This window comes from Amphiura filiformis, chromosome 6, assembly GCF_039555335.1.
Source record: "Amphiura filiformis chromosome 6, Afil_fr2py, whole genome shotgun sequence".
Lineage (NCBI taxonomy): Eukaryota > Metazoa > Echinodermata > Ophiuroidea > Amphilepidida > Amphiuridae > Amphiura > Amphiura filiformis.
Genome location: NC_092633.1, coordinates 61,524,002 through 61,538,442, shown reverse-complemented (window position 1 = coordinate 61,538,442; position 14,441 = coordinate 61,524,002). Strand labels below are relative to the sequence as shown.

At 35.9% G+C, this 14,441-nt stretch overlaps 1 protein-coding gene across 1 annotated transcript in view; it reads right to left on the bottom strand.

Moving 5' to 3' along the window:
• Nucleotides 1-14,441, bottom strand: part of LOC140154686 (unconventional myosin-XVI-like) — a 237,582-nt gene that overhangs the window by 185,896 nt on the left and 37,245 nt on the right. The window contains 2 exon segments of the mRNA XM_072177253.1: nucleotides 5,987-6,280; nucleotides 9,886-9,996. Of these exon segments, the coding sequence (XP_072033354.1) occupies nucleotides 5,987-6,280; nucleotides 9,886-9,996 (405 nt within the window).

Genomic DNA, 14,441 nt, shown 5'->3' with positions numbered 1-14,441 from the left:
AGGTATGCGAAAAAATAAACCCTTTATCAAAAACCAAGAGTACACCATTTTTTTTCAGAATCTATGGTCAGGCAACTCTTTGTGGAGTCCTAATAGAATGCAATATTGCAATATAAAAAGAAATGTAACATTCAGACATGTCTCCCTTCCATTGCTCAATAGAAAACAACCCATATGGCAAATGAGCAGTTTTTGTTTGCTACTGTGTAACCATTGGATAAGAGTTTTAAGACACTTCTTTCAATTAAAAATGTTCATTTTGTAAGGAAAACAGTTGGATTTTGACCATTTCTGTAATTTTTTTCTTTATAAATTTAAATTTAAAAACATCAGAAAACAAAAATTAATAAAAAAAAAAAAAAAAACCCAACAAAAATGAACAAATTTTATGAGTTTTAAAGTCACCAGGGCAACACAACTTTTTTTTGGCCCAAAGTACTACTGTATTCCACAGGGCCAAGGCCTTTTGTCCAGAGAAGCTCAAAAGCCAGGTGTTACCTGCTGACACTTACTATTGACAACTTGTTAAACACAAACATGTAATACACTTTAACTAAACAAAATGGAAAATTAAAAACACACAAGCTTGTTATGCTTCTGGCAGCTACCTGTCCGATACAATTGTTCAATATTTACTAGTCAGTTCAGAAATTATATAGACATATTTGTGAGCCAATGTAATAATATGACTCCAGAATATGAGGCTAATATTAAAAATAAGACAAATCAAGATTTATAATTGGCTGGTTTTGGCACATGACCTAGACATTGCACATCAGGACTAGTATTACTCTGAAACATAATTTGGAAGTTATTTTAAATGTTGGATGAATATCTTGACATTTTCAGGAATTAAGACTTTCAGCTTGACTGTTCAAGCATACACAAAATACACTGTGATAGTGTTTGGCTCTTGTGGCTAATAAGTCAAATAAGAGCAAGTTTTGATAAGATTGAGTGCTGACGTTATTCCTTAATTATGGATTTTGATGGATTGAGGTTTCAATCTGGCAACACAAAATATTAACCAACACAATATAAAATATAAATAAATGTAAAATGTATTTATTTATTTAATTCTTATTTAACCTGGGGTGACCAATCAATGCACTGGCACTGTTCTCCCTTGGTTCCCAGGTGAAAATAAATACATCAATAGATAATGTACCTGATATAAGTTTAGACCAAATTAAAATAATAGAGTATGTTGCACATTTTTGCATTTGCAAAACATATGCAAATAAATTGCAACATGAAGTTGTTAAATATCTTATTCAAAATAAATAAATAAATTTTAAAGACAATTCTGGAGTCAATAGTGAGATTAGCTAGAGGAGACATTTGTAGCGTAGCCAGGGGGAAGAGTATCCTCTGACAACAAATGAAAGAGAAAAGTGACCCTCTGACAAAAAAAATGAAAGAGAAAATCGGGACAGTAAATGAAAAGAAAAGGGGCAAGGAGTCCGTTTTTGGAAGCTCAAAGACTTTACATGTAGTCTCTCTCAAAAAAAACCTGGTATATGTATATATTGAAGGATATTGAGGTTAAAGAACTGTGGTTTGATAGATGAGCATGTTTAAGATCCTAGAGTCAATCATATCATAATGGACAAGAGCAGAATCAAACTGGAACCCACTGTTTGGAATAGGACAAGAAGACTAATCTACTATACAACAAGGCCTTATGGACACAGGCTGGTGCAGTGGAATTGCATGCAGCTGACCAGTAGGTATTGTCTTTCTGTTAAGGTAATGACCTAGTTTCATATGAAAATTCTTGTCTTATGTGATTTAAGTTATTACAAATTTAGTAGTTGTGGATGTAATTGATCCAATATATATACTGGGCTACACACCTGTCTATGAATATAACATATGACTACAGCAATATCAAGTTACAAATAACGTCAACAAAAATCAACCTTCTATTGAAATTATTAAAATATCTCTGCAGAAAACTGAATTATTAACCTGGACATACATGTGTCACCTGTTTTGTATTGGTTTGCGTTTGATTAATCATTTACACTTCCATCTCACGATACCCCAGCAGGTGTATGGGTTGTACATCTAGATCAACAGGGATTAGCGTGGGTAACTGATCCATTTCCTGAAAATCAATCTTGCCATTAACCAGGTGGCTTAATGCTTGCATTTGGCTTGGGTCCAAAGAACATGGCTACTTCAGGGAATAAATGGGCATTTTGTTGTTGGTGGTGGTGCTGCTGCTACTATTACCATTATCATTATCATTTCATCATTATCATTATCATTATCATTATCATTATCATTATCATTATCATTATCATTATCATTATCATTACCATGATCATTATTGGAAAGAATATGTCAAGTCTTCATGTGATGATTTAAGCTTCTTGGAGAGGTAGAATCTGTATGTTTCAACATCCCAGGTCCCTGGCATTGTGCAAACCTTGACCACAATGACGGTGACCATAGAGAAATGGAATTACACTATCATTTGAATTTTCTTCTGGATGTTACTGATGGGACTTGTGTACTGGGATGGACAAATCACTGGCTATATGATAGGTACCTACTTCAAAGCCATGTAGCATGTACCATTTTAACAAAGGTTATTAAAGAGCCCTCAGGAGCCACCTTTATTATAATATTTTCACCTCCTCCAAATAAAGTTTACTTTGGGCAACACAGTTCAATGCACTGTTGATCTGCTGCAATTGCTTATTATATCATTTCATTATCATGCTATCCATTTGTAATCTACACCCTTTGTGTTGGAGATTATGATTATGTCTTCCATAGGGGTGTATGGATTTCAACTGGAATAGTCCATTACTGGTTACTTCATATTGCAATTTCCCTCATAGTATCCCTTCTGTAAAACATTGTCTATACTATACACAACATAAACTGTTGCTAAGTAGTGATTTCCAGCTCAAGCCTCGCCCCAATACTACAGATTATGGTATGAACAATGACATTACAGAAGTAATTTGGTCAGCTGGATAAAAAGGGAATAAACAATTGTCTGCTATGCATGACAGAATGAATGGGTTAGAGGATTGTGTTGAAATTAATGATCAATGTGTAGCTACTGATCATGAAGAGCGAAAATTACTCTGAACAGAAGCCAAGGTTCCAGCTGCTATTCCAGTAGCTATTCCAGCTGAAATCCATACACCCCTATGGAAAACATGACCATTTTCTTCCACACAGGGAGTGTGAATTTCAGATGGGGTTACCTGAATGGGTGACTCTATTTGAAATCTACATTCCCTATGTGGGTGATACAAGTCATGTATTCCATACGGAGTGTGGATTTTAATTGTAATTGCCCATTAGCAAAATCTGAAGAAAATACAAGGAAAATGCAATTATGCAATTCAATGATTTAGAGGATCATAATGGAGGAAAAAGAAACAAAAGGAACTCTGGACTGAGCCACTAGTGATTTCCTCTCCCTACAACCTGCTCTATTGTTTACCAGAGAGTGAAAATAATATTAAGCTTTGTATACCTAAAGGGTTGGAAGAGTCACACCTTTTATAATTGGTACTGTCTTGTTGCTTCCAACTCCTCCATGCTAGCCCATTGGGTCTATTTCCTTTGATTGTAATATGCAATTTGAAAACCCTGTTGAATATTACTTGATGTGTCTAATGCATAAGCGCCAAAAGGGGAAGTACATCAGACATATCAACATCTTAACGCAACTGCATTACTTCCCATTTGTCGAGCAACAAGCAATACTCAGTCTTTAACTCATATTCCTTAATTAGACCCACCTTTAACTTAATACTCAGGTACTGTATTTGCTATTTTTGCTATTATTCACTAATAAAAATGTGATCAGACAAGTTTTGATTGACTACATGGTTGTAAAGGTGTATGCAAATAACAATTTTGAGCCTAATATTTCAGAGAAACCATTCTCCATCATTTGCAGTGTAATGATGTTTGCAGACTGACTGATTAGTCTAGTATTTCTAGATGTTGACAATGTCCTTTTTGTCCTTTGTGATAGTGTTTCTAGTGGCGAATCATATGGGTCATTCTTCGGTAAGGTGCCTAATTGCAGTCCCGCCACTTTCAAGAGTCATAACTAAAATACACAACATGATTTCAAATTTAATTTTGTGCAGTTGTTTAGTACATTGATGTTCCTTTTATATCGTAAAACATCAAAATATTAAAAGAAGTTCTTATTTTCGAGAAAATTGCTTATACAGGGTGTCACAACCCCCAAAACCCCATGTCCTGATTGGGATCATCAAAACATTTGATGCTGATATCTTTTAGTGGATAACTTCAGCATCGTAAAAAACACCGGGAATGACAAGTTATTTTTTGTATCTTGTAGAAGAAGTTGAAAAAGTTATTGTAACACATCTTTCCTAGCCAGGAGTAAAAATAATTTCACCCTATATGTCTAAAATTTCCTGTCCCGATGTCTGCGTCATCTACCGACACAAAAATTTAGAAGCGCCTGGACTGAGAAAAATACTAATTTTGTAAGGTCATATATTTGACCCAGAGAGCACAAGTCAATATGCAGTAAATTCATTTAGACATTTTCCCCTCATGTTGGCACAATAAATTCATCAAAACTATAACCATTTCTTCACTCATACGGGTGGGTACCTTTATTAATCATCATCTCCAAACACTTCTGATACCTAAAATGTTTGCATTATTTATTTTACTTTTTTCAAAATTACAACAGTTGTAGGTTTATTTCTATTCACCTTCTTTATTGACCATGTGTATGTTATAGTTTTACCACTAGGGTCGTAAGTTTGTTCATTTCGTAATATACTATCACGTCATATCTGTCACAATTTTGTGACGGATATGACGTTCGGAGATGATTTTACTATGAGAGAATCATTTCCGTCACATGACGGAGATGATACAGCAAAATTTCCATTCATTGACATCATCTCCGTCACTCTACAGATAATGCCCTGCTTTAATCTTAAAACTGGTCAAATGGAAATGTGATGATATGTTGCATAATCTTGGTTATACTCCCTTCCTCTGTAGGAAAAAAACAAATGTTCAATGTGCGACACATTTTTGGTATCAATTGAACTTCGTCGCAATTGTGACGGAGATGACGATGGTGACGGAGATGACATTAGCTGCAAAAAAAGCCAACAAAATACACCAAGCTGCTAATAAAGATTGAGCAAAACACTTTTTTAATACACTGGAGACATATCTCTTTCTTAATCTGTAACAAAAATTTAACAGAAAAATCATTTTGAAATATGCACCTTACCGAAGAATGACCCATATCCTGGAAATTCTTGGCCCGTCCCTATATTTTTTAGGGTGGGGCTGGTCACTTGGCCTAGAACTTTCCACAATGCATGAAATGTCATAAAAAAAATTTAAAAAATCCATCCACAATTCAACTTGTCAGCAATCACTTTCAGAAATTGAGTCGATTTCAACTGAAATTGTATGATTTTCAGTGAATCACATCCAAACATCATTCATTTTTTAATCAAAAGTCACTGGAAAAACAATTAAAAACTAGCATTATTCCACTCAAGCTCTGCAGTCACCCAAACAGTAGCAAGATCATGTTGGTCATTTTATGAGTCACATGATGATATTTCAAACTGCATGTTTGGCTACCCTGGTCCAGTATCTCTACCTCAAATAGGAGCTGTACCTAGTCACTATCAGGGTTTTCTTTAAGCATTTTGCTGAAGGGGTATTTTCACATTTTTTGGACCCTTTTAATTGTGAATTTTTCCACTGAAGGGGTATTTTGTTATTTTGGACAACGTTTTTAACAATATTGGGTGTTTCTATTTTCAAATCTTGTAACATTTGAATGCGTACGTTTTCAAGATTTTGTATGCGTTGGACTTTGAAATTTGGATTTGAAGGGGCCTGTAAAGTGTGTGAATGCGTATATACGCATGTTTTGTGCGTTAAAGTAAACCCTGGTCAGTATGTAGATAAAATACTACAATCTTCCTAGTCTTACCTGCTGAATCTTCTCATTTAACAGACTCTCACTGCTATGTGCTCTAGCAAGTAGATGCTGCACAACATATTTCCCTGTCTCTGTCTTCCCAGCCCCACTTTCACCGCTAATTATACAGCACTGTGATTTCTCCTCTCGAAGCATGGACTGGTAGGCTTTATCTGCCAGCCCAAAGATATGTGGTGTTAAATCACCCTTATGGTGAAGATCATTGTACTTCTCTGATACTTGCATGGCATAGATAGGCAGCTGCTTGAATGGGTTGACTGCTATAAGGATGTCACCAACATATGTCTGAAATAATTAAAGAGATAAAAATATTATGAGAAAAAACAACCCAATTGGTATGGCCTCTTCCCTTTAGTGCTTCTTTACACAATCTTGGTGTAGATTATTCATCCAGTAGTTCAAAACATTATTTTGTAAATTAAATCAAATATTGGAACTAAAATTTGCAACTCACTTTGCTCCGTTGTGTCCGAAAGCAGCGTACTTCGTCAGTCATCTGATTGAAGATGTTGTGATGACGCCAGATGTTGTGACGCCAGACGGCATGCAGTTGTCACGTGCATGGGACCCGGCGTGACGAGACGTGCCTCGCCGTCGGACGTCACAACATCTGACGTCATCACAACATCTTCAATCAGATGCCTGACGAAGTCCGATGCTTTCGGACGCAACGTAGCAAAGTGAGTTGCAAATTTTAGTTCCAGTATTTGATTTAATTTACAAAATAATGTTCTTTACACAATCATCATGAATCATGTTACAAATAATTATGTGGATCAATTTTCTAAGGATTGCTCTGTTTTTGTTAAAACAATGTGAAACCCAACCTAAGTCTGTAAATTAAGAATAGGTAAAACAATGGTGGATTTAGGAACTTAGTAATTGTTGTAAGAATATGGAATCCCATTTGGTATTTTGCCAATCTACTCTTTACTTCAAGGGAGTACCATGTTTGGGACTTTTTATGATTTGTGAGAAATTTTCTATTGATACTTGACACACATCTAATGATCCTGAAGTTGTGACACTCCAGACAACTGTAAAGTTTGGCATGCAAATCAATGACCATGATTTAACTATGGGATCTAACACTTTTAGGTATCCAGGACCTAACTTAACTGTTTCCTTGTTTAAGGCTAATGATGGTATTGCAAAATTAATTGCTAGAGAATAAAGGTTTTGTATTTAGCCTGCCTAAACTATTACTCCATCAAATAATGCATTATATAATCTGACTAGTCAAATTAAAGAGATTATTCAGTCTGAAATCCATATCATGAAACTAAATCTAATCTCAAATAACCAAATAAGTTACTGAAATCAGCAATATTTCTGACAAAAGGTACTGTTTTGTTGATTTCCTTCACATGGTAAAGCATTAAGAGAACCTGAGAATTACAACATGTTCTGATAAACATACACACACATCACACATACATTTGAGTTTTATTAGATAAATTAATTTCCATTTCATATCTCATTGGCAACCAAGAACATGACCATACATTTGTAACCGTGGAGAGTGTTTATAATGCATCTTTTAGCATGCTTTTTAATTCACTTGTTGGCACATTGATTTAGAATAGTACTGTGTACAGATGAAAAACCAGGAAAAAAGGCAAAGCTCTATAAATACGCTCGTGGCTCAAAATTAGAACTACAAACTCTTGTCCTAACATTGACCTAACAAAAGTAAGACATTTGATGACGTATGAAACTTGTTGAGGATGTTTACAAATCACTTGCATCAATTTTTTATCAACAGGGGAGTGATTATATAAGTTAAACTCTGAATGTGAATACAAGCCACGGGGAGCTAGCGTAAACTGAACAGTGACTTCTTTAGGTGTGTTCATATGGACATAAATCACTTAAGATTTCACCAACTTTGCACACTGATGATAATCCATTAACAAAATATGGTTGTGATCACACCAGAGATTACATCTTCTAGGTGGTTCATATGGAAACAAATCACTTAAGATTTCACCAACTTTGCACATTGCAGGCATGTGACTGACAAAAGTGAAAATGCACGAGAAATTTGGCAAAAAGTACCAAAAACAGGCTGAAATTAAATAAATTTGCAGAAATTTTGACTAAAAAAACTGAATTCGGTTTTAAAACTGAAAATTCTCATGCCTGACATTGATGATAATCCATCAAAATACATTGTTGTGTTCACACCAAAGATAACATCTTCTAGGTGGTTCATATGGACAAGATCACTGAAGATTTCAACACTTTCCTAAGAAAGTGACAATGCACCTGATATTGGGCAAAAAGTACCAAAACAGGCTGAAATTAAATAAAGTTACAGAAATTTTGAAATTCGGTTTTAAAACTGAAAATTCTCATGCCTGACATTGATGATAACCCATCAAAATACATAGTTGTGTTCACACCAGAGATTACATTATTAGGCGGTTCATATGGACACAATCACTAATGCCTTTAATCTTTTGAGGTCGGAAATGACATGGACGTACGACGCAGCTAAGTCTGTGATAAATTGCAAAGAGATTACAGATTAACACATTGAATTCTTCCTCCATTGAGTTGTAACAAATAGCAAATCAGATTAGACTTGAGAAAATACTGTACAAAACTTTTGAAAAAGGTTGTTGCTCTCTTGTAATAAGGCTTTTTGAAGTATGGCAGGCACAAAAGGAGAGGGCACACTTTTATTTGGGTAATCTGTTGTATGCATTCTCAGCTGATAAAAGATTATCCAAATCAAAGAAGGCCCTCTCCTTTTGCACCCACCATACTTCAAAAAGGCTTATTATATATTCTTTTAGAATACAAGATTTATGGGGTTGGCAGACTTGACCCTGATCTTTGATTCACTTATTCATGTTACCATTTTATCTACACTACTGGGCTCCTATTGCTGCCTACACTGCTGCCCAGCTACTTTGTGGCTTCTCTAGAGTACCAGCACAGCACCAATCCAGTACCAATGTGTGTACTCTAAGTGTGATTGTGATGGGAGTACACACCCGGTACCACATGAAGTAGCTGGGCAGCAGTGTACCTTAGGGGTTGGTAGCAGTAGGTATCCAGTTGAGTAGTAGTGCTGCTATCATCTTCTTGCTCATCCTTTTTCTTTTGATGACTGTGTTAATCTCTATTCCAATAGCTCCCCTGTGTAATATTATTCATAAGTATGATTGCAGTTATACACAACTTTACCCCGGGGAGCTATTGGATATGAGGATTTGTTGCACCGAGTCCTCAATATGGGATTGAGATGAAGTCCTATGGGGTCCACCAGGCATTGTCCTGGATATCCTAATTTTAGCCTGCCAGCTAGCCATAGGAATGACCAAAATTTTGCAGGTTTTAAGAACCTGTTTTGAGCCACTTGTAACAGCAAAAACATTTTAACATCTTCAAAGGAGGCAGTTTTCTTGGTTTAAACATTGTCACTGCCACTTTATTATCAACACTATGAGAGGTCACATCACTCTCTCAATAGACTGTAAAACAATATATCCATCGATCTACTAAATGATTAATCAATCATCAATTAATCAGTCAATCAATCACCCACTAAACCAACCAATGCATTACGTTTTGTGACCTGGAGAGATTTGATCATGTCTCACCTCCCTTTTCAACCAAATTGACGGTAATAACTCTTGTAGTGAGGGATCAACATTTAACCACAAATTACCGCAGGCAAAACTCACATCTTGGGAACTAAATAACACACAAGGTCATTTTTATGTAACTCATTGACCCATGTGTGCCATACTGCCTCTAGCTATAATGACAGCCTGGTGATGTGGTCAACTCATTGACAGATACTAACCTCAGGAGGGAATTCAATTTTTGATCAATTCTCTTCAGGTAGTGAAACGTAATGGAACAAATGATACACTTACATAGATAACATCTTTACTATATCTGAGCATGAGTTCCTGTAGAATCATGTTTTCAGTCAATTCAGACATGCTGGCTAAATCATCTGTAGTGCTTGGGTTCGGCAGATACACCTAAACAAAAACATACAACACTGCATTAAATTCATATCTATATTACTGAACATAACACAATGCAAATATTGGGCTATTCCAGTTGAAATCTACACACCTCCTATGGAAGATATGACCTCAATCTCCCACACAGGGGGTGTAGATTTCAAATGGATTTACCCATTCAGGTAACTCCATTTGAAATTCACACTCCCTATGTGGATGATAGATTTCAACTGGCCCATTGTATCATATCTGCATAATCTACCTCCACAATAAAACGTTCTGTTACATCACATGATTTTCAAATATTTGCATAATCTATGTCACATACCGGTCACATGGAGATGGGTCATGTGACATAGTAGAATATTTTAAATGATTGGTACCCATCAATCTTGATGTTTATTAAAAAGCCAGCCTCTTCAAAATGCAATGTTGGATACTCTTAAAATGTCCAGAATGTATGATTTATGACTTGATATACTATTAATCAGCAAATTATTTGGATCTTATGTTGAATTTTGATGTTTCAGACTCATCCATTATCAATGAAAACTGATGGGTATCAATCATTTTGATACAGCTTGTACACATGAATGTATGAATTTACAAAAAAAACGTCTTATATTACATAACTATAATGAAAGACAGAGATAAAAAGACTAGTGTGCGTCTGATGTCATCGGTCAATCAAACTCGAGCATGGTTTGTTTACAAGTGTTGTGATGATATGAGTTGCTGAACATGGCGGTAAAACCGGGCGCCTTATTGTTAATTTTGCACCTTCAAACATACACACTATCTCAAAAGTTAGGTATTTATAGTAGGAAACTTTCTTTTGCGAAGGCACCATGTCAACAATGCCTAGAATAGTTGCTTTTTGCCTTGTAAAAGTACGCAATTTTTCACCATTTACTGCTATTCCTTTTCTCCTATCGGCACCAGATAAATCGACCTTCCTTTTACGCGCTAATTAACCAATCAAGGATCGTAGAGAATTTGATTGACAGTGACGTCAGGCGCAAACTAGTCTTTTTATCTTTGTCTTCAATTATATACATTGCACAGTGACATTATATCAATTTGCGATTCCTTCAACAAGTAGTGCTCCAGGAGCGTAAGTTGTTTACTAACCTCCAAATGGTGCTACTTATGGCATTTATTCCTTAAAACTCCAGGAGCATAAGATATTGAAGGAATCTCAATTATTGTGCTTACTATATAAGCTCATTACTGTAGAGAATAAAAGATAGGATTTTGTCTTCTGCTTATCCAATATTGTGTCATAATGGATGGGCTGGCCAATATTTTGAGTAGTGGATGCTGGCCGGCATCCACTACAATTCTCATTCGCTGCTAAACCAATCAAGAACCTGTGGGAATGAGACTACCAAGTCCCACGGCGGGAAGTGCAGTGAGCCTGGACATCTGTGATCAAGATGACATAACCTGTCATCGAAAGCTCAGAAAGTGAGTACTATTTTACTGGATTTGCCTACCAAAAAATCATTAATCGTTTGAAACAATCCTACAAATGAAACTCTTTAAAATTCTTATTCAGTTTAAGTATAATATTTATAAGTAGAAGTGCTTTTTTCCAGAAAAAAAAAAAACAAGTTACCTTTGTAAGTACATCCCTGTTGTTTTAAATGAACGAAACCGTTAAGAACATCTAAGCATTCTTAATGCGCACATGTGTATTTGATCGTGCCATCATTGAAATATCCAGAATACCGCAGTTGCGTGTCGGTGCGCTCACTATCTTATATGACTATCCACTATCATGTCATAAAGTATACGTGAAAACCAATGAAATTGTGTGTATCCTTGACAAGACACACCAACTGAATTAGAATATTCTATGTTGTTTGGCAATGTAGATTGTAGGAGTTGAATGCAAAAATAGGACCTTAATTAAAAGGTTATCATTTCCAGTCTTCCCATTCAAAGACCAGAATATTCTAAAGCAATTAAAGCTTTAACATGTCCATAACAGTTGTTAAGTGTGTCATTTTTGTTCATTAACCCACATATTAAGGTTGCTCAGTGTGTTGATTGCTCTACAAATACCCATTCATTAAGGTTCCTTAGTGTATAAGATGCTGTAGTTTGCAGGCACCCCTGCCAAAGACAAGCATTTCCCAAAGCAGTTTAAGCATTAACCCATTCATTATGGTTGCTTAGTATATATATATGCTGCTCTAGTTAGACACAACCCAGCCAAGGACAAGCATTTTCCAAAGCAATATAATTTTTAACCAATTCATTATGGTAGTTAAGTGGGCAAGCTGCTCTAGCTTACTGACACCCCGGCCAGTCAAATTGAAGCAATTGGTGATTTGACCCCATACGATTACACAGTGTATATGGTGCTGTAGTGTACTGGCATCCCAACTAAAGATAAGCCTTTTCCAAAGTTATTAATTATTTAACCAAACCATGAAGTCATTAATGTGTATACTGCTAGCTTACAGACAACAAAGCAAAGAACAGATTTTCCAAAGCAATTAATATTTAAACCCGTTCTTTCAGGCTCCTGGCATTACAGAGAGGACAGGTCTTTCTACCACAGGTCACAGGAGCCACCAGACATGCTGCTGGTCACAAGAGATGGAGTACTTAACAGATTGATACACCTGTGCATATGACCAAGAGAAAGTCTGTATATGTCACTCTAGTTTGCAGAGGACAAAGGCACTTTCCGATGCAACTAAAGCTGAATTTATACTCAATCGCTTTTGCAGAAAACGATTCCCACACATGCTCAGTGTTTACTTCCGTTTTCAGAGCGTCAAGCCGATCAATCGATACCAATCGCTGAGGCAAAAACGACATCGCGAAGAAATCACAACTTTCGAACAATATCGCTTGACATGTGAATGCATCAACCAATCATTTACAACCAACTGGATCTATTATTATGCTAGTTAATTTACCTTTCTCAATTATTAACTTTTGGTGATGAATCCAAAGCAATAATTATTGATAGCAATGGATGTTATAAAAATGTATGTATCTGTGGCATTTAGAATATTTTAATTGTCATCTGCAATCGCCATCACCATGATAAGTATAAAAGCAAAAGCATCGAGCAAAATCACTTGGCGATCGACTATAAATTCAGCTGAAATCTTCAACCCACTGATTAAGGTTGTTTTGTATAGGCTGCTCACAGACTTAGCTTACAGAAAACCTAACCAAAGGCAAGCATTTCCTAAGCAATTTAATGATTAACCCATTGTCAATGGCCCAATTACTCAATAATCTAGTACCCTTATTATCATATCAGGACTGATCAATGAGGTACACCTAAAGAGTACCAACTCCACCAGGTTTATGTGTCGCTCACGGAGGACAATTAGTGTACCTCTGGATAAATTTGCCAAGCAGCTGACAAACTTTGATTCAAATTGCATTGTTGTTTACATTTTCTGCATGTGATACAATGTGTCAAAAATGCACAATAAGCGCTGAGTGCACACACCTTTGTAACACTGAAGCTTAAAGATGTATTTCATCAATCAATTTTGGGCTCTTGCTGATCATTGCTGGAGGTACACCTTTTGCCCTCCATGTGTGACAAACCATGATGGTGTATTTAGCAAATCAAATAAAATTGAAGACTGAATTAAAAAAGACTTGTTTGCATATGACGTCCTGTCAACCAGACCAAAAATGCCATACTGTGCAGGTCAGCAACCAATCACACCACGCCTTTGTCCTGACGTCACACACAACTAGTCTTTTAAATTCGGTCTTCAATTATAACATTACACACAAGGCAACTATCATGTCATAAAGTATACGTGAAAACCAATGAAATTGTGTGTATCCTTGACAAGACACACCAACTGAATTAGAATATTCTATGTTGTTTGGCAATGTAGATTGTAGGAGTTGAATGCAAAAATAGGACCTTAATTGAACCAACTATGAAATACTAACATCTACATGGTTATTAACCAAAATCACATCAGACACCTGACTTCTTTTTAGGGAGATAATGACACAAGCATCAACAATGCTGAATATTTGTTTTGGTTATTATGTAATACCTTATTGACATGATAACACAATGACAATATAAAACCCATGTGGTCAATTGTACCAAATGATATGCGCATGCATGCGGTTCATGTATATTAGTCTCTGTTTGCTTTCTTGATTTCTTGAAGATGTTTTGTTATGTTGGTTTTAAATTGAGTGCGATCTAGTATGTCAACCAAATGATTTGGTAGATCATTTCACTCTCTAACAGTTCTGGGTAGGAAGGCATATTTGTAGGCGTCTTTATTCGTGTGGATTTGTTGATAACCAATAGGTTGCTCTCATTTCCAGTCTACCCATACGAAGACCAGAATATTCTAAAGCAATTAAAGCTTTAACATGTCCATAACAGTTGTTAAGTGTGTCAAGAACTCTAGCATTTTTGTTCATTAACCCACATGGTTGCTCAGTGTGTT